Consider the following 23,287-nt stretch of genomic DNA (forward strand, 5'->3'; position numbering starts at 1 on the left):
CAGGTTAATTTGCTGCTGGGGTCCGGCAGATCAGAACTGAGCCAGATGGGCCAGACATGCCCTGGAGCCTCCCAAGGTCCCTCCCCTGCTGGCCAACCTCTCATGTCCCTCCCCAACCTCGATCGTGCACCGGTGAGGTCCCTTGGCTTGGCCTGCTTCCTCTTGCAATCTGGGACACCTCGGGGGATGTCGGAGAGCCAGTTTCAGCCTGATGGTGGAACGACCAGTTGCTATGACATGCACTGACCACCGGGGGGCAAATGCTCAACGCAAGAGCTGCCCTCTGGTGGTCAGTGTGTTCCCACAAGGGGAGCGCTGCTCAGCCTGAAGCTGGGCTCACGGCTTGCGAGGGAACCACCTCCATAGCAGCGCTAAAGATGTCTGACTGCCGGCTTAGGCCCGCTCCCAAGGACATCCTCTGAGGGCCTCTGGAGAGGGCGCAGGCTGGGCTGAGGAACCCCCCACCTGAGTGCATGAATTTTGTGCACTGGGCCCTTAGAATATAATGTAATACAATAGTTAAAAGAATGAATTAATTTACCAATTTAATGCTAATTCATTTGATATCTATGTTACCTTTAAAATATATTACATGAAAAATAATATCAATAATTCTGTTCTTTGGAAACCACACAAAACCCTGAAAATGTATGAGAGCTGAATCACATTCATTTTGGAAATTTGTTTTTTAATACGGTATTAAAGTAGTGCTATTCATCATAAAATAGTCTCAATTGATGTACAGTGGGCTTTCTTGCATAATAATTATTGGGTAATACATAGATAACAACTAATAGCTGTCTACCAATGGTCATTGGTGCCAATTCAAAGCCAACAGGAACCCCCAGTTTGGGGTCTGAGTGATACAGCTTGGCTGGGCTGTGAAAACAGCATGGCTGTGTGACAGCTCTGGACCCAGGTGGCCCTGGGGCCAGGCTCTACTCCAGGTAGACAGTTCTACTCTGCTCCTCACTGGTCTGCTCTGTCTGCTCTGTTCCTGCAGGCATCTTTGGTATTTCAGCTTAGCCAGGGTAAGTGTGCTCCCCCAGCCCAAGGGAAGCTGACTTACATAGATCTAAGTCTCCACCCCTGGTCCCTGATTGCTCTGTCCTCATGGGAATGAAGACTCCAAATCTCCACAGTTTGATTGATCCAAAGGCACTGTTCTCATTGGTCAGAACGGAACTCTTCTGATTGGTTGGTGAAAACATTGACGGGAGCTGTGGCTGCACAGTTGGACTGGATGGGAAAAGCCTCCATCCTATGGTTGAAATAGGATTCCAGGAGCTTCTTCTAAAGAGCTGGATCAGATGACAGAAACAGTGCAGGCAGGCAGTTTAGGGAAGAGGCAGGCAGTTCAATGCCGACTTCTCCCTGAAGTACAGTTTGCATGAGAGACTCCTGTGTAGCAATGTCTGCTTGGCTCTGTCTTTTAAAAATGTGAGCCCAGTGAGCCACCAGAAGCCCTTCTTAGTAGGTGTCTTCTGTGTCCACACAGCCTAATTTGAAACTATTGATTGCTTTATTCTTGTGATTAAAATACAGTGGGGCCTTGACTTACGAGTGTCCTGACTAACGAGTTTTTCGAGTTACGAGCCGTCTCTCTCAGCCGATTTTTTGCTTTGAGTTGCGAGCTAAAATTCGGGTTACGAGCCAGCTTCAGATACCCCACTGCTAGTTGGCGCAGCGAACGTCACAGTGAACGCCACAACATCAGCCCAGCATCACGTGTCTCACTCGTTCACTGTTGATTTGACATACGAGTAATTTGAGTTATGAGCTCCATCACAGAACGAATTAAACTCGTAAGTCAAGGCCCCACTGTATGTCCAATCTGCTGTGTATTTAAATGTATCAATATGGTGACAAAACAGGTTTAGCTGACTTTTAAAGGTTCCCAGTCATCATCACAAAACAGCATGAAAAGAAAAGCAAAAAGCAGGACTGCCTTAGACACACAATGTGTTGATTTGACCCACTTATCTTGAGGTCAGAATGGTTTTGAAAACAGACCATTTGTATAAATAATAAACACAGTTGCCACAATAGATAATCTCTCTGTTATAAAAATAAATAAATGAAATATACTAGTTACCTCATTTCTCCCACAACATAATCTGGTGAGTATAAATGCTTCATCTCCCAATATTTCATTGACTATACGTATTTTAAATGAACATTAATATAATGTAGTGCCATTGTGCCAATCATACATAGGAAACTGTTTTCATAATTTCTGTAATTAAGGTTCACTCAAGCACAGCTGCCTGCCAGTGGATTAAACTGAAGATGTATAATAAAAATTATCTGAAGTAGGAAGTTTGTGACCAAATAGCTAATTTCTTGTAAGAGTAAATGTAAATGTTATCTTCTCTCCTAGCTGTGAGCCTGTCAGAAATAAATGCAGCAGGTCGAGTAATGTTAATTGCTTCACCTCAAAATAAACATTTTAAATGTGTCAAAGGCACAGGACACCCTTTGCACAGCCTTCTCCATCCTGCAGAAACCCACTGGCTTTACATTTCTGCCTGTAAAGAGGAAAATCCCATAGTGATTAGACAAATGGGTTTAGAGACAGCAACCTGGATTCAAACCTCAGCTTTACCACTAACTACCATTAGAACTTTTGACAAATCACTTAAACTATCTGCCTTTTTGTACTGACCTTTTCAAAAAAACAGAAATAAAATTCTAACTCAAAGTACAGCTTGATGTTTAAGTTGTTGGATATGTGCAAAACACTTTAGTTTGTGTTACAATATTATATTAGCTTCAGGTGTACAACATAGTAATTATACATTTATATAACTTATGAAGTCATCAACATGATGAGTCAAGCTCCTGACACCACACACAGTTATTACAATATTATTGACCATATTCCCTATGCTGTGCTCTACTCCGCGATTGTTTTTATCGCTGGAAATTTGTGTATTTTAATCCCTTCCCTCTTTTTACCTATCCCCTACCCACCCACCCCCAATCTGGCAGCCATCGAAATGTTCTCTGTGTCTATGAGTTGTTTCTGTTTCATTTGTTCACTTTTTTTTAATTCCACATGTGAGGTCATATGGTATTGTCTTTCTCCATCTGACTTATTTCCCTCAGCGTAATGCTCCCTAGGTCCATGCATTTTGTTGCAAATGGCAAGATTTTCTTCTTCACTAAAACCCTACACAACTGTTTGCCTTACTCCAGAAATGCTACATGTTCTCATGCCTTTAGTATCCTTTCTTCCTCCTCTTCATTCCTTAAGCTAAGATTCAAATACTTTCTCCCCTGAATTTGCATATTCTGGGTTAGCCAGTGGGGTAATTATTATTTTGTTTTTATCTGCTCAGATCCCTTTTCTCACCTCTCGCAAAAGTAGGAGGACAGCTCCTTATTCCACTGGCAATAATTACTGGCCTAGGACTGACTTAGCCTGTTCACTCAGAGTCCCTTGCAGATATATGTTTCACTGTACTACAGGAAAACTCTCTATTTTCTTCCCAGCACATAGAACAGGAAATGTGAGCCTAGATCAGCTAGTAGCCATATTCCCATCACTTGGAAAAGTCCCTCTGTAAGATAAAGAATGTTACCAAGTAGAGAAGAAAGAATAGTAGATAATATTGGCACAGTTGAATTCTTCTTCTAAAACCTGAGGATCCCAGAGATACCAAGGTTTCTATAGAACTTCGTTGAATTGTGATAATTTTTTTTAATCTTTTCAACATACCTCTGTTTTTGTATAACAAATTATTAGGTTTCTGTCACTGACAACCACTCCTAACCAATAAAAGTATCCACCCTAAACCACATATATCAGAGCACTCTTATTTTCTATTGCATTTCATTTGTTTATTTTATTCCCCAAATAGACCGCTTGCAGTCCCCCTGGAGCACAAGGGTCAAATTGCTTGCATGTCTCTGAAGTCAAGGGAGGTCCAGTCATACATTTCAAGCCCCAGAACAACAGCTTTCTACATGTATTAATTACCAAGCCTATTAATTATATATCTAAAGCTAAAAAAATGTTAACTTCTTGAGTTTCCTATTATTCCTTTTTAAATTCTTGAGTTCCCCATCACTAGGACTAATCCTCTGCATAGATTTTGCAGCTCACCATTTCTTACTTTCTCCTAAACACAATTTCTCAGTGTTTTATATACATCTTCAATCTGTCTCACAATCCTACTTCTTTTCGTTTAGTTTAAAATACTCATATGTCTACCATAACATGTTATCAAATTTCTTCAATTCATTTCTTTCTCTTCCTCAGCTCTCAGACCACTTCTTTTTCAAAGTGTTAATTTACATGAACTCCTTTTTTCAACACCTGTTCTCTCTGTCAATTGTAATATGACCTTTCCTAAATTCCTGAAACTGATTCTTCAATCAGGAGGTAACTTCCTTATCATAAACCTGAAACCTTTTTTCAGTCCTCTTTCTAATTGTGTCTGAACAGTTGGCCCATTGATTATGTCTTCTTATGTGACTTCATTACTTGGCCTTTGGGTTCTTGCACTATCAGCTGTGTCCTACCTGTGGCCATTTCTGTATCATTTGCTGACTCAGCATTCTCCTGGGTGAGTATTTACTCACCATGTGGTGTTCTCATCCATATTCACAACTTCAAATCTCATCCTCTATGGTGGTGCTTCTCAACCTTGGTTGCACATGGAAATATTTAAAAATGATTGAAGTTTAGCTGCACCCCCAATTATTATGATTTCATCCTTGCATATATATTGCGATCTTTAGAATCTTCTAAAAGTCATTACAACAAATAGCTAAGTTAAGGCCACTGCTCTGTGGATTTTCTCTTAGTTATAGCCACTAATTTTTAAATTCTAACAATATCTCAAAATCAGTGACTCAGAATCTTTATTCTTATCTGTTCTTAATTATTACTAAGTCCCAATCAATTTATAATTTTATATATTTTCTCTCCTTCTTCAATCATAACCCAAATTTTAAAATACTTCCCTACAAATAACGTTAAACATCTTTTATTCTTTTCCTCTATAATCCCATTTAGTCTCCCTTTTGTGCTTTATTGTCTCTTGCCGACTGTTGTAATAGCATCTCTTCATATACCCTTCCAGAATAATGTTCTCCAAAAATTATTGATCATGTTATTGATCATTTATTGACTATTTATATTCAAAACAAGCAAATGCAACATTTTTTATCACTTTTCTTTTTTTTTTAATCTTCATTGTTGAAAACATTACATAGGACTTCCTTTTCCCCTCATTAACCTCTTCCATCCTGCTCCTATTCCCTCCCCACCCCCCCCCCACCCCCCGCACCCTTTTATCACTTTTCTTGTCTGTTTCCTTTAGCCAGACTATAGTTCTAAGGTCTTTTGCTTATTCATTTATCATTTTATTCCTTTGCTAATGATGATCTTTTTCTCTCTACTTATAACTTTCCAAGTTCTTCATATTCCAAATTAAGATCTTTGACATCATGCATTTAGTTTCAGATCTCACTTTATTATCATGGGAACTTTGCTCCACTCTTTTTGTCTGTTTTTAAAATAGGTTTGTTGGAGATGATAACATCTCTCAGAGTTGTAAAACTGAAATAAATTAATCATTGTAAAGTCCCTTGTTAAATATATATTCTCAAAAATATTGGTTCCTTTCCTAGATAATTTTCCCTTCCATTTAGACCAGACTACACCCCTATCTTGAATCACACTTCTTATCTGTTCACCATAGTATTTACCCTGTATTATATTCATGATTGACATCATGAAACTTTTCTTGAATGGATTTTGCTAAGTAAATGATGAAATTTTCTATTGAAGTACAAATCAAACTCTTGCAAGTTTTAATTATGAAAAATTTCTCAGGAGTTCCTAATATTTAGATTTAAAAAGCCATGTACATTTCGGTATTTAACAAGAAAGAAAGAGGAAGAACAAAACATAAATGGAAATCTTATTGTTGAAAATAAAATGCATATACAGTTGAAGATTAGATACTGATACAAGTGAGCCAGAAAACTAGTTTTATTCCCTGCCTACAATGTTAATTATATGGTAGTGCTGGGAGGCAAATACTCTGATCTGCTTTTGTTTCAACATCACTAAAATGTAGGTAAATACACATTTAACCTCATCCATGTGAGTTGTGATGGTAAGACAATATCATATATGGAAAAATTAAGGGTTGTTTTTGTATAGCTTCAAAGAGCTACATATATAAAGTAAGATCATTGTTGCATATACTAGTACTATAGGTATTGTATAGGTGTGTTTCTTCACAGATATAGAATTTTTGATTTATTTTTATAATTTCTTCTTATTAGTCATGATTTTGTGTTTACATGTCATTCACTATACATCTGATCTATTCTTACTCCCCTGTCTCTCTTGCCAATTGTGCTACCTGAAGCTCAGACCTATTCAAATTCAGCTTCCTCACCCATCCTAGGGTTGTGTACATTAAGTTTCAGGATAACACCCAAGATATCTTTATTGTAATTACACTACTGTAAACTCTTGACTATCTACGATGATGGATGTCTGGGAGAGCCTGAATAAACAAATTGGTTTGGAGATTTGTCACCTTGAGTGACCTCTCCCATGCTGGTCCTTGGGAGTGGCAGAAAGGGTGAGAAAACAGGCACAGTGGCTGAAATTCCAGAGGGTTAGCTCACAGATAATTCTGGAATGTCCCTTGTCATTCCCCTCTGAAGGATGAAAAGACCCACAGAACTGAAGGCTTTTAGCGACAAAATTTGTTGAGTAAATAAATGAATGAGAGAGTCACTTAGTGTCTTCCACAGAGGACTCTTCTTCCACTCCTTCACAAGCTTGGAGTAAATAAATGAACTCAATAAACAAAGATTGTGGTACTGCACACTCTTAATTAAGGAAGCTGTACTTAGATGAGAGACATATCTCTCAAGTGTTCTATAAAATATGCTCAAACTATATTGCAATAAAGCAACATATAATGTAACATTTAAAAATAAATGCTAACTATAGAATAACATTTCCTTACAGATTGTCAGATATTTATAACACTCAGAAATAGTCTCTCTTCTGCCCTTTTGGAAATGGCAGCTGGTTTTCCTATAGTCAATACACGGGAAAGTATAAACTGCTTGTTGTGATAGGTGAGGAGGTTCATGCCTCATAATTGTGCAACGGGTTGTCAGATGACTGATGCAATTTGAACTCAGCCAATATTCATTGGATACTTGTCAGCTGTAGGCATTTTTCTCATGATTAGGACAAAAAGATAAACAAGATATGGTACCTGTCAATTTGCTTCTTCTAAGAATGTAAGGGGCGAGTTACAGAAGGATTTGAAGCTCTTCTGGAACTACATGGTACTTTCCTATGAGTTCTGCTGGTTTTTCCAAACAGGGAAATGACACAAAGGAAAGCTGCAGCTTAATTAGAATATCAGAATTAGAACAGCAAGTGCTATGTTCACACAGAGACTGTGGGGAATCCACTTTTTTATTAAGAGTTCAAAGGCCTGAGTATCTGTCCTATTTCCTCCATTACCTATCTATAAAACTCCAGCTGTGCATGAATCACTTTACTCTTTTGTAAAATGACATATTTGGACTACAAAAACTTTTCGCTTCCTCTCTGACTCCAGCTGCAATAAGACATTGATAAAAAAAAAAAAATGGGACTTTGAAAAATACATAGATGGCAAAAGCCATGGGACTTGAGGACACCGAGCATAGTGATTTGATATGAGGAGTCTAAGGAGATTCTAAGTATTTCAGTTTGGATCACTGACGTCTAGGTAAGTTTTAGAGAAGTTAGTGAACTGGTAACTCCCTCAAAATTCAGGCAACACAAGGAGAAAGCACCAGTCAGGATGAGTCACATATTCTACAATTGAGCACTGATTACCTGGGAAAGCTATAACCTATTTTCTCCCTCTTTCCCTGACTTGTGTATTCTAGTTCTAACCATCTGGAAAAATTCCTCTGGCATTATGCATAATAGCTCATTACTCACTTAGCATGGAGAAAGCACACACACTTCAAGCCTCATTTAGTGTGTGTGTACAGGGAATGATGAATGCTAAGCAGGGGCTCTCATTATGACTTTAAGGTAGTGGGTAAAGCACGAGGTGGTGCCCACCCATGATCCTCGCTAATGGCGGTGTCACATGCAATAAGGTGGAGACAGAGACTCACCGAGCCAGTTTCAGCTGCGCTCCCATGGCGACGGAGGCCTGCCTGAGAAGCAGTCTGTTTGGAATGACACATCACTACATCAGGCTTCAAGTAGTGAACTCATATCACATACTCCAACTCTGCTATACATGGAAAACTGCTTATTTATTTTTTAAACATAAACAAATATATTTAAAAAGTTTGAAAAAATTTAAGATCAAAATAAACAGATAATTTTATCTTTTTGTAGTAATTTGGGAATTCCTCACTCTCAATCTTTAAAACTGGTATTTAGTACATAAAGTTTTCCCCCTCTGGTATTATTATTGTTTATCTCTTCAATTCATTAGTTGCTAAAACAATCTTTTAAAAATTTTAGCATTAGGATAAATGTCAGATATGATATCTTCCCAACTGTATCATAACCATCATGTACTTCTTTATACAGCAAATTCAGTCACAAATTCAGTCTCCTCTCTAGCTCAACTACAGTGAAGTAAAATTAAAATCAACAATCTCTTGCTTCTTTTGGAAATTGGGACTTGCTTTTGTCATACTTGATGTTATCTGTTATTTATTATAAAATACAATGTATTATACATATAATGCATATTTTCTCAATAACAGGTTTGTAATCTTCACCTGAGGATATTTTTTCCATTGAGTTTTAGAGAGAGTGGAAGGGAGGGGGAGAGACACACAGAGAGAAAAACATTGATGTGAGAGAGTCACATATATTGGTTGCCTCCTGCACATGCTCCAACCCGGGCTAGGGATTGAGCCTGAAATCTAGGTACATGCCCTTGACTAAAATCAAACCCAGGACCCTTTAGTTCACAGGCTGATGCTTTATCCACTGAACCAAACCAGCTAGGACAGTAGTTTTTGATGAATAAAAGAAACTACATGCTCTAGCATCTTTAACCAACAATTATATCACTTTACTTTTCTGTTATAACAGTTTAGGTTTAGTCTTCCCATTAAGAATCCCTAAACTGTTCTACATCACTTTTGAGCATTGGAAATTATGACTAATTTATATGTTTATAAAATACTGATTATCAAAGCAAATAATTATGAACTTGATCTTTTTCTCTTGAGAAAAATCATCTATATATATATATATATATATATATATATATATATATATATATATACTAGTAAAAGGGTAATATGCTTATTAGACTGGGAGACCTTCCGGATGTCCTTCCAGACAAAGCCATGGTGGCGGGGCCGAGGCAGAGGTGGTTAGGGGCGATCAGGCCAGCCGGGGAGAGCAGTTAGGGGCGATCAGGCCAGCAGAGGAGAGCAGTTAGGGGGACCAGGCCAGCAGGGGAGGGCAGTTAGGGGGATCAGGCCAGAAAGGGAGGGCAATTGGGGGGAATCAGGCCAGTGGGGGGGGGGCGCAGTTGGGGGCAATTGGGCTGGCAGGGGGTGGTAGTTGGGGACAATCAGGCCAACAGGGATGACAGTTGGGGGCGATCAGGCCGGCAGAGGGGGACAGTTGGGATGATCAGGCAGGCAGGCAGGTGAGCGGTTAGGAGCCAGCGGGCCCAGATTGTGAGAGGGATGTCCGACTGCCGGTTTAGGCCTGATCCTGCAGAGATCAGGCCTAAACCGGCAGTCGGACATCCCCCAGGGGTCCCAGATTGGAGAGAGTGCAGGCTGGGTTGGGGGATGAATTTCATGCACCGAGCCTCTAGTATATATATAAAAGCCTAAGTGATTGGCTGACTGGCCAACTGGCTGACCAGCTGACCAGCCAGTAGCTATGATGTACAATGACCAGCAGGGGGAAGATGTCAATGCACAGGCATGGAAACATGGAACAGACTGATGAATCTCAGAGGGAAGAAGGGAGCAGGGAAGGCAGAAAGAGATTAACCAAAGATTTTATATGCATAATAGAGACCCTGCACCCTCTTGCAACCTGGGACCCCTCAGGGGATGTCGGAGAGCCAGTTCAGCCCGATTCCCGCAGGCCAGGCTGAGGGAACCCACCAGTGCACGAATCCATAGACCGGGCCACTAGTAGAATATAAAAAATCGGCATCTCTCTTCTGGTATAATTTGTTTTCTTAACATAATTACATTAAATATTGTTGGGAATGAACTTTTCCTGAAAATCAGTCAGATATTTTTGACAAATTGTTATTTGGTGACTGAGAGATAGGCTTCTTAACACATAAGTTACTCACCCTAACAATACCTCTTAACTTTGAAAATTCTGTGGTCTGTTCTGAGATGCTTGGCATTTTTACTGCCTTTAATTGTATTATCTGTTCTGTGAATAAGCAATCCCTTCATAATGTATTTCAATGACCAAATATAGTGCAACTTTTTCTTGATTTATTATATTTTGTAAAATTTTTTATTGTTGTCTTAAATTAAATATAAATACACAGTCATCTTCCAAGGAAGGGTGCATGCATTGCTTGTAAAACTTATATTAAATACCTCGTTTCAAAGCTCTATTTGTATCCTCTTTTTTCCCACACACACATTTTTAATTTTAATGCTGGATTGTAGTAAAAAAATATTAAGTGAGTTTTTATGATGTAGTACAAATTGTATAAAAATCCAGCTGAGCCCTAGCTGGTTTGGCTTAGTGGATAAAGCGTCGGCCTGCAGACCTAAGGGTCCCGGGTTCGATTCTGGTCAAGGGCATATGCCTAGTTTGCGGGCTCCATCCCCAGTAGGGGGCATGCAGAAGTCAGCCAATCAGTGGTTCTCTTTCATCATTGATGTTTCTCTCTCTCTCTCCCTCTCCCTCCCACTCTGAGTCAATAAAAATATATTTTTAAAAAATGGTGTTATTAAAAAAAAAATCCAGCTGAAATGGCAATGGGATACATAGACCGACCTTCTATAAATGATCCCACAACACTGACAATAAACACTGCAGCATAACTTATTTTCCAACCTGGTAAGCATTTAAATCTTTTTTTTGACATAAATAGAATGATCTATGTTTCTTTTATTATCATTAACATATTAAAAAGTAATAACACCATGAAAGTATTATAGCAATAATTATTTCCATAATAATAAAAGCTTACTATATGCCAGGTGCAATGCAAGTTTATTTTTCAAGCTACATTTCTTATCCTTAAAGCATCTCAAAAAGTCAGATATTATTATCTCAATTTTCTGAGTGGGGAAACTCAGGCACAACATGGTTAAGTAATTTGACTAAAGTCATAGAGGTATTAATAAAGGCTGGAATCCAAATCTGAACTAAATCTGTCTGGCTTCTTAAATGAAAACTGCCTTAGCTATGTTACAGGAGGAATCACATTTAATTTGAGCCAAGAAAACACAACACTTTTGGGCAGTTTATTAATCTTAATATGCAAGCACATCTCTGGCACATTTGAAGGAGCATAACATCAAAAATACCTAGAGCACTCATTTGGTCACAGTAGCCCCCCAATAGCCAATTTCTTCTATCATTTCTACTTCAGATTAAGCGCTATCTAGAAATAGCACAATAAACCTGTGTCCCTGGGCAGAAGTCTGCAGTCTTTGGAGCTGCTTTTTAATAAGTTTCTGTTTCCAGATTGCCTTTGGCTTCGGATCCTAGAACTGTTTATGTCTTTTCAAAGCCAACGACCGCTCTTGGTCATCTTGAGAATGCTTGCTTTTTACACTTCTTAATGTTTGCTTAGTAATGTCTTCAGTTACTCCCCAACTCTGCTAGAATCAGCAAACCACACTTGAATGCCATCGCTTTAAAAAGATTTGGGAAGCTATTTAGAGCACAAAAGTTGGGGCCACAGTCCAGAATTCTTCAATAGAATTCCCCAGGGTAAAATTCAGGAATCTGTATCTTAATAAGTACTCTTTGTGATTCTGTTGTGGGGACAGGTTTGGTAATTTCTGCAGAAAGGCTCATGGCTCAGGGTGGCCTAAAAGTTAAGTCTCCTATCCACAGGCATTTTCCTATCTAGGCTGTCTTTCTTTTGAATTACCAATCCCAGTTAGCATTACTATACACCCATCCTTAATAAAACTGCTGTTTCTCTCAGTATTTGACATTTGTGCATTTTATAATCATTTGGAAGATGACCTCAGAAATGGGTCTTGTGGGCTAACACTGAAAAAAAGGTAGATAGCTTTCTCTTTGAGCTTTCCCCCTTTGGGTAACTTGAATTTTGGTCAATGGTACTTGAAAAGCAGAAAAAGCACTAACAATCACTGTGTCAAACATCTACCCTTACTAAAGGAGAATGACTCATGAAAAATTCACATACCTAAAGGTAATGCTAAGAAACATTTCAGCCGAAACCAGTTTGGCTCAGTGGATAGAGCGTCGGCCTACAGACTGAAAGGTCCCAGGTTCGATTCCAGTCAAGGGCATGTACCTTGGTTGCAGGCACATCCCCAGTGGGGCATGTGCAGGAGGCAGCTGATCGATGTTTCTCTCTCATCGATGTTTCTAACTCTCTATCTCTCTCCTTTCCTCTCTGTAAAAACTCAATAAAATATATTTAAAAAAAAAAAAAGAAACATTTCAAAATCTTAGTTTTGGTTCTAAAAAGGTATAAAACTTTCTGTACTCTCTTATCTGGGTATGACAAATGCTACCAAGAGTGGAAAAAAACACCCCACTTTAAAAATAGGGTTTGGAATGGAAAACCTTATCTTGAATGTGTATCTCTATGAGTGCCAGTATATTTGTGCTGGGTGATAGATGATGCTATATACTTTCCCAACTACTTAAGTTATAACAATGAAATAATTAATTTACAGGAGAGGAAGAGGTAGTGTTTATTTTGAATATAGTATATAAGCATAGTTTACTGAACAGAAGCTTTATTTTTCTCTCATTTATATTCACAGAACAACTCATATTCTGGAAACTGCTAGCTTTTTCATTACATATCTAATTTTATTAGTGTGTATTTTTTTGGCAAATACTAGATGCAAATCTCATTTAGACAGTAGAGAGGTATAAAAATAATAAATACAGGTTACTTTCCTCCCTACCTCTATTTCCAGCATAGTTTTTCTGTTCTGGATACACTGATATTCTTTTTTCCTGGCCACATATTATTTAACTATCATAACCATGACTCATTTGTCTATCAAGGCTCATTCTAACCACTCTATAGCCCTGCCCTAACTAATTTGGAAAAATAAGAGATAAGAATACAAATGTTGACAGAGGCAGAGTTTTGAGTTTTACTCACTCTTTTGAGAGTTTTTGCACTACTTTATTTTAATCCTGTGTAGGCTCTACCAGAGATAAAATGAAGAACAATATGTACATAGCTAATATTTGTTGTGCATGTATCAAATCCATTGAATACATTAGCTTACATAATTTAACAAAGTTGAAAGGACCTTAAGAATTATCTAATTTATTTTTTAACTTTTTATTTTCTAAAAAAATTATTTCATTTGTAGAAATCTGCCCTCCTTGGATGCAAATTATAATTCTCCGTTTTGCCAGGCGTTGGAGACGAGTTAACTCTAGATTAACAAAATAATTGCTGAGTGTTTTCTCTCACTATTGAGATATACTAGCTAAAAAAACAGTGTTAACTTACTTCTAAGTGTTGTTACTGAACATTATAGACACTATTTATTAGAGTCAGTTTATAGTGATTTATAGAATGAGCAAATGTTTCCTTATTTTTAAATGATTTAGTTGTTAAACACAGACAAAATTAAAGATCTATTTTGAGAAATAAGGATAGTGACAAATTAAATAATAGAAGAAAAATTTACACTTGAATATTTTTATATTGAAATGGAGTGTATTGTTTTATGTATGTATGTATGTATTTATTTATTTATTTTAGTCCTCACCCGATGACATTTTTTCCATTGATTTTTAGAGAGATTGGAAGACAGAGGAAAAGACAGAGAGAAACATTGAAGTGAGAGAAGCACATCAATTGGTTGCCTCCTGCACGACCGGGAGATGTCTGCAACCGAGGTACCAGCTCTTGATCGGAATCGAACCTGGGACGCTTTATCCACTGAGTCAAACTGGCTAGGGCTGGAGTTTATTTTAGAAAGCAAAATACCAGGCCATAAACCCGGCCACTTAGTACAGCAGCCCCCCTTATCCACGGTTTTGCTTTCAGCTACCCATAGTCAAATGTTAAATGAAAAATTCCAGAAATAAATACTGTATAAGTTTTAAATTGCACAGTTCTGAGTAGTGTGATGAAATCTCTCACCATCCTGCTCCTTCCCACCCAGGATGGGAATCATGCCTTTATCCAGGGCATCCATACTTCATACACTACCTGCCTGGTAGTCCCTTAGTAGCTGTCTCATTTATCTGATTGACTGTTGATATTTCAGGGCTTGTGGACAAGTAACCCTTATTTTACTTAATAAATGCCCCAAAGCCATTCACATAACTTTTTTATTATAGTATCCTATATAATAAAAGGCTAATATGCAAATTGTCCCTTCCACAGGGAATTTGACCAGGGGAAGGGGCCTGCCAACCACCTGTAGCCCCTCCCCCAGGCCAGCCCTTTCCCTGCTTGCCCTCCCACCCCATTAGGAGGCAGTGCTGGCTCGCCAATTGCCTGTGGCCCCTCTCCCTGGCCCAGCCCTAATTGGGGTGGGCCAGCTTGACCCCACCCATGCATGAATTAGTGCACCAGTCTCTAGTATTGTTTTAATTTTTATTTTATTATTAGTTATTTTTAAATCTCTTACTGTGCCTAATTTATAATTTAAACTTTATCATAGGTATGTATGCTTTTGAAAAAACATAATATAAATGTTTTGGTATACTATCCACAGTTTTAGGCATACACTTGAGGTCTTCAAACATATCTTCAATGAATAAGGGGGAATTACTGCATAAAAGTGAGAATATTTTTTAATGGTAAATTGAAACAAATTTGTATGAAACCTAATAAAAAGTTTTGTTAGATCTTATTTGCTATACATTTATATTGTCAGAAAATACTATCTGATCTCAGATTGTGTGAGTTAGGTGAGCAATTATATAATTCCAACTGATATAAAAAAATTAATATATATGTATATATTTTATTTCAGAGAGGAAGGGAGAGGGAGAGATAGAAACATCAATGATTAGAGAGAATCATTGATCAGCTGCCTCCTGCACACCCCATACTGGGGATTGAGCCCACAACCTGGGAATGTGCCCTTGACCAGAATCAAACCTAGGACTCTTTAGTCCACAGGCCGATGGTCTATCCACTGAGCCAAACTGGCTAGGGCTAAAAACTTATTTTTAATATAGCCAAGTATTACACCCAGAAAGACAAACAATACCATGTAAAAGGGTACACTATTTCTTTTATTATTCTAAATTAGTTACACAGGAAGAAATTACATATTTTTTTATATTTGTCATGACAGGTTTGTTAAACCAATCAGGTAGTATGAAAATAAATAGACAAATTTTTTTTTTAAAAAATCTAGATCTGGATAAGAAGATACTTCTTTTGTTACTAGAAAAATACATTTTAAATAAAACTATAATCCTACTTTGAAAATTATAAAATGCAGCCACAGAAGTATATTTTGTCAGGTACAGTAAATGCTTAAATAAATATAAAAATAAATGTTAATGAATTAAAATAGCTTCTATGCATTAATAAGGGGCAATAATTTTTATTAAAAGAAGAAAATAGATTATTTTATTTAGGATATTTCAAAATTATTTTGTTTTCTACCATTTCAAATTCAATTATATATATATATATATATATATATATATATATATATATATATATATATATGTATTGCATATAATGCAGAGAAAAATGCCATAATTAACTGAGGGGCTTTTAAAAAGATATTATTTGCATTGCTTTAAACCAGTAAACTGCTAATTAGAAATAAAATAAAATAACTGATACCACATTAATTTTTTTCATAACAACATGAAGATTTAGTACTTCCCCCAAAGAATTTACAAGTAGAATTGCTGCTAATATTCTGCTAAAATGCATATGTAAAATGCACAAGCATCATTTGCCACGTATAAATTTTTTAAAGTTATAATTTAGCAATTGTAAAATCTTCTAAAATTTCAAAATTCAGTTAAAAAACTAAGTAGGGGCAAAGAGGTTGATTGGAGGGAGTAGGGTTAACAAGATAAAAGACAAAGTAATAGACAATCAAAAATACATTGGGGGAAGGAAGTTAGATAAATTCATAAGTAAATATAAGCTACGCCACAATATAAATGCTCCTCTCTAAATAGTACACCTAAAATATTTGTGGATTCAGAGATAAGGCATTTGGACTGGGAATGCAATAAATCTTTCCTAGAAGAGATAACATTACTGACTGAGAACGGGTAGGATTTCAGTATATGGCAGATGAAAGAAAAGAGACATTCTAAGTGGAATGACAGTCAAGGCACAGTAGGTGAAAATCTAATTTTTGTTATAAGAAGGAAGACTAGTCAGTTTTATTTGCTGATTCTAGCTACATAAAGCAATTGCATAGTTAACCTGTCAGGTTACTCAATAATTTATAAACACTTTGTTTTAAAACTTCTATAACCAATTAAAATATTACATTTCTGTCAAGTTCTGTATTCATAATTCAAAGTCTGTTAATTTAATAAAGAATAGTTAAGTTTCCAGAAATGAGTGCATTGTATTTCATTATTTTTATTTGAATTAGTATAGTACTCTAAATTAGAAATTCACCATGCTATCTGGGGATTTAATATAATAAACCAAAAGCAGAAATATATTTTCGTAACTAAAAAACAAATGGAAAATCTAGAATGAACTTAAATATAAACTTTACTGCATCCAGATAAGAGTTTTTAACATTATTTATTGTAAAAATGTGGAAGAATTGGTTCTTAGAATGCATCACTGTGCTTAACTGTATAAAAGCAAAAGTTAAGTCAAAGTTTCTAAAATAAATTGACCTGTCTGGTCCTGCTTCTATATCAGAATCTCTTTTTAATTCAGATAAGTAAGCAAATTTATAGCAGATAAGCACTTTTTAAAATTATTTTTTCACTAAAGTGTAATCCAGAGATTACTTTCACTTTAGAACAAGCATTACAATTTGTTTGTCATTGATGATAATCTAAATTTGATCCCCAGAAATAACAATAACACTATCTCAATAGCTTACCATTTTGCTGAATGATTTGATAGATTAGACAGATAAACTACCCTTTCTCAGATGACTATTCAATCCCTTCTCATTTTTTAAAAAAGTAAACCCATGTTAGCATTATTACTTACTCTTTATCACTGTACTTGTTCTGAAACAAAAATTCCTACTTTTCTTGCCAGTCAGCTTCATATAAAGCATTTAGCAATATATTGGTGCAAGAATTGATAACATAGATTCTTCCCCAAAGTGAAATTAAAAATATTTTCCCAAAGATTGATGAAAACTCTGGGGGATGGAGGAATAAAAGAAATAGATTAAAAAACAACTACAATATGCACTACAGTAAGCATAACAACAAACAGAAGAAATTCTGGGAATCTTAACCAATATTCATATATTAGTTATTCATATATAAGTAAAATAATATTTCTACTTACATGTGCTGTGGCATACAAGATAAATGTCAGCTAAATAAAAATAAACTGTGGCAGTATTCATTTAACAGTACAATAAAATTGTTTCCATATGATTTATCGTGTTCACTGGCCAGAAGCAAGGAAGTGAGAGGAGAAAGAGAGAAAACAGGAGAAAGACAGGAACTTCTAAACTAAAAACCAGGCAAAACCAAGTATAGTCTGGCACTATAATGATTGTTAGTCAAGGCAGGATGTAAAAAAAAAATTCATTTTATTTGTTGTATATTTACTAGCATGCTTGGGAGTAGGGGATTGAGCTAGTACTTTTTTTAGTTTGCACCTTACATGAAGTACAACAAAGATGATCTGAATTACAGTACAGCAGAATAAATGTGTTTTTGTCCATGTGAGTTCCTCTCTGCACTCTACATGTTCACAGATAAAATGGCCTATAGACTCTATTTTACCCATTCAAAGGACTCTGAGTTGCATCCCTTCAACTTTAGTTGTAAACAAACAGGACTACGACCATGTGATTTTCTCTGTAACCCACACCATACCTCCTTCAAAAAATGAAGCTGCACAGACCATTGGTGGAATCAGAAGACTGGTATTGCCAGCTAGAGAAAACATATGCTTATGTCTTAGTCACTTCAGGCTTCTTTAGAAAAAAAATTGCTGTTGCATGCAGCCCTTGGCCCTTCCCTCATCTCTACCCCCATCCGATCCACTGCTGGTCTTTGTACATGTCCCACCAGCAGCCCTTCCCACTTCCTGTTGTTTAAGTCCAGAAAGGTAGAGAGGGGTTCAGGAAGTGACAAAGATAATGTACATTATAAGTATCAATGAGATGAATCAAGATTTGAATTAATATAGTTACAATACAGTGCCTGTCATGTACTTTACAGATATAAAAAATTTCAATAATACAGCATCAAAAAAATCTATTACAGCATTTTAACTGTTCATGAGTGTAGCTTGAATAATATGACTGCCTAATATTAAGAATTGGTTTTATGTCATTTCTCATAGAAGTTATGGGAGGTTATAACTCCCATCAAATCATTTCTCTTATACGATTGCAAGCTATTTGTGCTGCATTCCTAATAAACAGTTCATCATTTGAACTAGTAATAATGAGGTCACCTTGGATATCTTTAATCAAAAACAAGCTTACACATTTCTCTAGCTTTTATTAACTAGTGAAGATTTTAACAGGATTAACTTTTTTTTTCAGCATGTAATATTTGAAATAAAGTTTCCTGGTAAATTAAACAAGCATGAACAACACGAAAGTAGGTCAAAGAAGACATTCCAATTACGTTGACAACAGCACCACATCAGCTACGGTGGTTTCTGAGTCCTGACTGTGATTGGAGCTGATGCCAGTGTCCGAGTCTGTGTCATTTGTGTACGTGCTAAATAGTCTTTGAGTAGAGGGAGGAGCCTCCCCACAGCTGCAGGGGGCCTCGGGCTCCTTCCCTCTGCTTTCCTTTAGCTGGCATCCATCTTTGTTGCTAATATGAGCTGAACTGAACTCCTTGGCCAGGAGCTCATATTCTTTTGCTTTCATTTGGAGCAATGAGTCACTGTATTTAATCTCTTTCTGGATGCCACTCAAGTGAGAGTGGATTTTCAAGCCAGCTTTCATGCTTTTCTCCAAATCACACTTAACGCTTTCTAAATTCAGGCTTTCAAGTTCACTTGCAGCTGCCCCTTCCACATCTTCATGTATCTCCATGCAAAGACTTTTGACCTCTTTTTCGATTTCAGCCGAGAGCTTATCAATGAGCATTCTGTAATATATGAGCTGTTCCTCCAGCTGCAGGATTCCATCACTTTTGCTCAGGTCCTCCAGAATCTGGTTTTCATCATACTGCAAGTCCAGCTTCTGATCCACGTCACTGAAACTGGGCACTAAGTATGCATCCTGGACATAATTTTCTCCATTACTTTCTACCCGCTCCAGGTGGAACTTAGCCTCACACTTTTCAATTTCCAGATCCAGTTCTTTCATTCTCTTGACTTGCTGATGAATAGTGTGGTCCTGGGAAATAATCAGATGAACTAAGGTCTCCATACTGTCTCGATCATGGGAAACTGTGTCCTGCTTAATTTTAGCCAGTTTCCGGAATGTTTTCCTGACTATTCTTTTTTGCTTATCTGGTGGTAACGTCTTCATGTAATTTGCAGGGCTGAGCTCCCACAGTTTTTCTGTGTTTTGTACTAATTTGGCTTCAGCTGTCCGCCACAAGGGAACTGGTAGAAAAGCATCGGCTTTAACCAAAACGAATTGCATATTGGGCCGCTCATCCCCCCATGCTTTCCAAAGCTTCAGGATTCTGGTTAGGGGAGGCAGAGCCCGTTCTGAGCCCCTCCACTTTTCTATGATGCAGTAATCACTGGGCTTCCCCAGAAGAAATCGTTTCTCTCCAAATGTAGTCTCGTGTTCTTCCAGCAAAGCCTGAATGACATCAGCCGAGGTGGTACGTTTAGTTAAACCACAGACAATCTTCTCTTCTTGGCAAACCCAAACCACAATTTCCTTCTCTTCCGAATCCATGTCTTTAGTTGGAGATCTGAAAGAAAAACAAAGCACATTATATTCCTGTCATCACCTGTGTAAAGTCAGAAAGATGGTTTAACTTTAATACCCTTAAAAGACACATATTTTGTGGTTGATACTACATAAGAATCAGAAGTTTTAGTGCATGAAAAAAATCTTAAAACCATGGGAGATATCTTAATTTCCTTTCTTAGTGGCCTCAGAAAGTGCCAATTCTCATCAAAAACAACTGAGGCTATTTTAATTTATTTTTAGAAGTCAACCACAATATAACTAAGTTCAAACTGCTAGAGTTAAGACAATCAAGACAATTATCAGAGTGAAGGTGAGTCGGAGGAGAAAGAAAATTTTCAGGGAAAATGTTTTTGGTATGTTCTTCCTGGAGTATTACGCCTTGAGGGTGCCCCATAAAGTGATAAATGACTAGCTTTCACAACAAGCCAATTACTACTCAAAAGTTTTATGTCTTCATAAATCATCTGGAGTATAATTCATTTCATTTGTTTCTTAGCATTGTTTAAAAGAGATATTATGACAGTCAATTTTATTTACAGTCATGATAGAACCTTAGGACTAGGGAAGGACCATGGAAGCAAAGGTAGAAATGGTGAAATTATATTAAAGTCATAGACTTGAAAACAGTCCATTTTTAAAATTGTCATTCTTTCATTCAACAAATGTATATTGTATGCTGACCATGTGCCAGATATTTCTGAAGATGCTAAAGATACTATAATAAGCAAAGGAAATGAGGACACAGACACAAATGTGTACTTAATATTAAATCAGACAGTGGTAAATGCTAGAAAAAATATTAAATGGATAAAGGGATACAGAGTGACTTGAAAAAAGTCTATTTAGAGTGTTTAAGACTTAAGACTTCTCTAAGAAGGTGATATTTGAATAGGAAAGTAAGTTATGAGAAGACAATCAGAGGCCTAAGGGAAGAATTCCAAAAAGAGTGAACAGACGTGCAGGGACCGTGAAATATGTTCCAGGGACAGAAAAAAATGTGACTAGAGTTGGAGGCTGAGGATAGTGGAGTCAGGGTTGTTGCTGGTGGGAGAGAGGGGTCAAATGACAGGTGATGAGATCTCGAAGACAGGCGTAGCCTTGCAGGCCATGATAAAGTATTTGGATTTTGTTTCAGTTTTAATGAGAAGCCATGAGAAAGTCTTAAGAAGGAGAGGAATATGATCTAATTTATGCTTTAAGTATATCTGGCTTCTGTTTATGGAATATACTGTAAAAAGGGCAAATAAGGCAGGAAGTCTCAGTTGAAAGCCTAGTGGAGTGGTCTGAGAAAGGGATGAGGACTGCCGGGACTAGAGTTTTAACAGTAGAGATAATAGGAAGTGGTTCAAGTTGGGACATACATATCAAGTAAAAACTTGATAGTAATTTCCTTTATGATATAGAGGTGCATGGGGGGAGGGGAACCGTTTTCTGAAGAAAAGAAGACATAGGTAGTGAAAGAACCAAGAAAGTTGCATAATTTCTAGGCTATACCTTTTGGCAAAGTTTTATAATCACATTTCTATCCTGACTAAATAAAAAAGGCTGTTTTTCATAATATCTCTTTAAAAAATGCTAAAAACAAGTAATATGAAATGAATTATAATCCATATGATTTATGAAGACATACGATTTTTGTGTAGTAATTGACTTGCTGTGAAAGTTAGTCATTTATCACTTTATTTATGTAGCACTTCAAAGCATATTACTCCAGGAAGCACGTACCGAAAAAATTTTCCCTGGCTTCTAGAATCATTTAACACTTAGAATTTAGTTTACACCGTTTATGTTTCAGTAGCAATAGGGATTGATCATATATTGTTATCTTTATTTTAAATGACTGACTCTTATACTTTGGGTATTGACTCTCCTCAGATCATAAAGTGACTACTAAAGAAGAAAGAACAAATTGGTGACACAAAGTAACATAGAAGATTAGATCTAGTTCAGTGTACTAATAAAATTTTATCAATGATTGTTCAAAAAGTCATTCTGAGCTGTAATTTCTCTCTTATAAAACATTTTACATTTAATGACAATATGGATTAATGTGATATCTGATATTTATGACACATCATTTAATAATTCTAAGCAGCATAAAGATAGGTTAGAAATTAAGAGAAAATTACTTTCATATTTCAATTACTAGAAAAATAATACACAAATATACTCTAAACCAAACAAATATGTTCTCCAAGTAATTAATTACTATCTGCTTTATGACTGACTATACAAGACATTACCTCTAAATTAATGCTTACTTTGATATGTTTTAAGCATGTATATAAAATATTCAAATTTAACAAACATTTTTATACACTGTGTAGTTAGGAGTTTACTAACTAACTTGGATAATTTGAAAAGAAGTAACACAAATTCAATGTACATACTGTATGTTAAATTACAACTAACTTCCATATGAATTTTTATAACTCATGGTAAAAATAACAAAATAGAATAATTGTCATAATTATTCATCTCATAAGATAATGGCAATAGCTATTATGTTATAACTAAGGACATCTTTATTTTATACTAGAGGCTTGATGCATGAATTCATGCATGGGTGGGGCCCCTCGGCCTAGCCAGCAGTGGGGGTCGGCCAGCGGCGGGAGAGGGAGCATGGAAGGTTGGCCGTGGGAGCACACTGACCACCAGGGGGCAGCTCCTATGTTGAGCCTCTACCCCCTGGTGGTCAGTGTGTGTCATAGCTACTGGTCGACTGGTCATTCAGTTGTTTGGTTGACTGGCTGCTTAGGCTTTTATATATTTAGACTAGGGGCCCAGTGTACGAAATTCGTGCACTGGGTGTGTGTGTGGGGGGGGGCAGTGTTCCTCAGCCCAGCCTGCCCCCTCTCACATACTGGGAGCCCTCAGGCGTTGACCCCATCACCCTCCAATCGCAGGATCAGCCCCTGGCCCAGGCCTGACGCCTCTGACAGAGGCGTCAGGCCTGGGCAGGGGACCCTCATTTCCCCCCATCACTGGTTCTGCCCCCAGCCCCCTCCGATTGCTGGCTCTGCCCCTTGCCCAGGCCTGATGCTTCGACCAGAGGCGT

General features: G+C 37.1%; 1 protein-coding gene across 1 annotated transcript in view; it reads right to left on the reverse strand.

Moving 5' to 3' along the window:
- Nucleotides 1–16,920: 16,920 nt before the first annotated feature.
- The window catches only part of RASSF9 (Ras association domain family member 9), a 31,960-nt gene continuing 25,593 nt past the window's right edge, over nucleotides 16,921–23,287 (reverse strand). The window contains exon 2 of the mRNA XM_059683730.1: nucleotides 16,921–20,227. Coding sequence (XP_059539713.1) covers nucleotides 18,967–20,227 — 1,261 coding nt within the window. The 3' untranslated portion in view covers nucleotides 16,921–18,966. The remainder of the gene's footprint in view (nucleotides 20,228–23,287) is intronic.

The sequence above is a fragment of the Myotis daubentonii genome, chromosome 2, assembly GCF_963259705.1.
Source record: "Myotis daubentonii chromosome 2, mMyoDau2.1, whole genome shotgun sequence".
Taxonomy (NCBI): Eukaryota; Metazoa; Chordata; class Mammalia; order Chiroptera; family Vespertilionidae; genus Myotis; species Myotis daubentonii.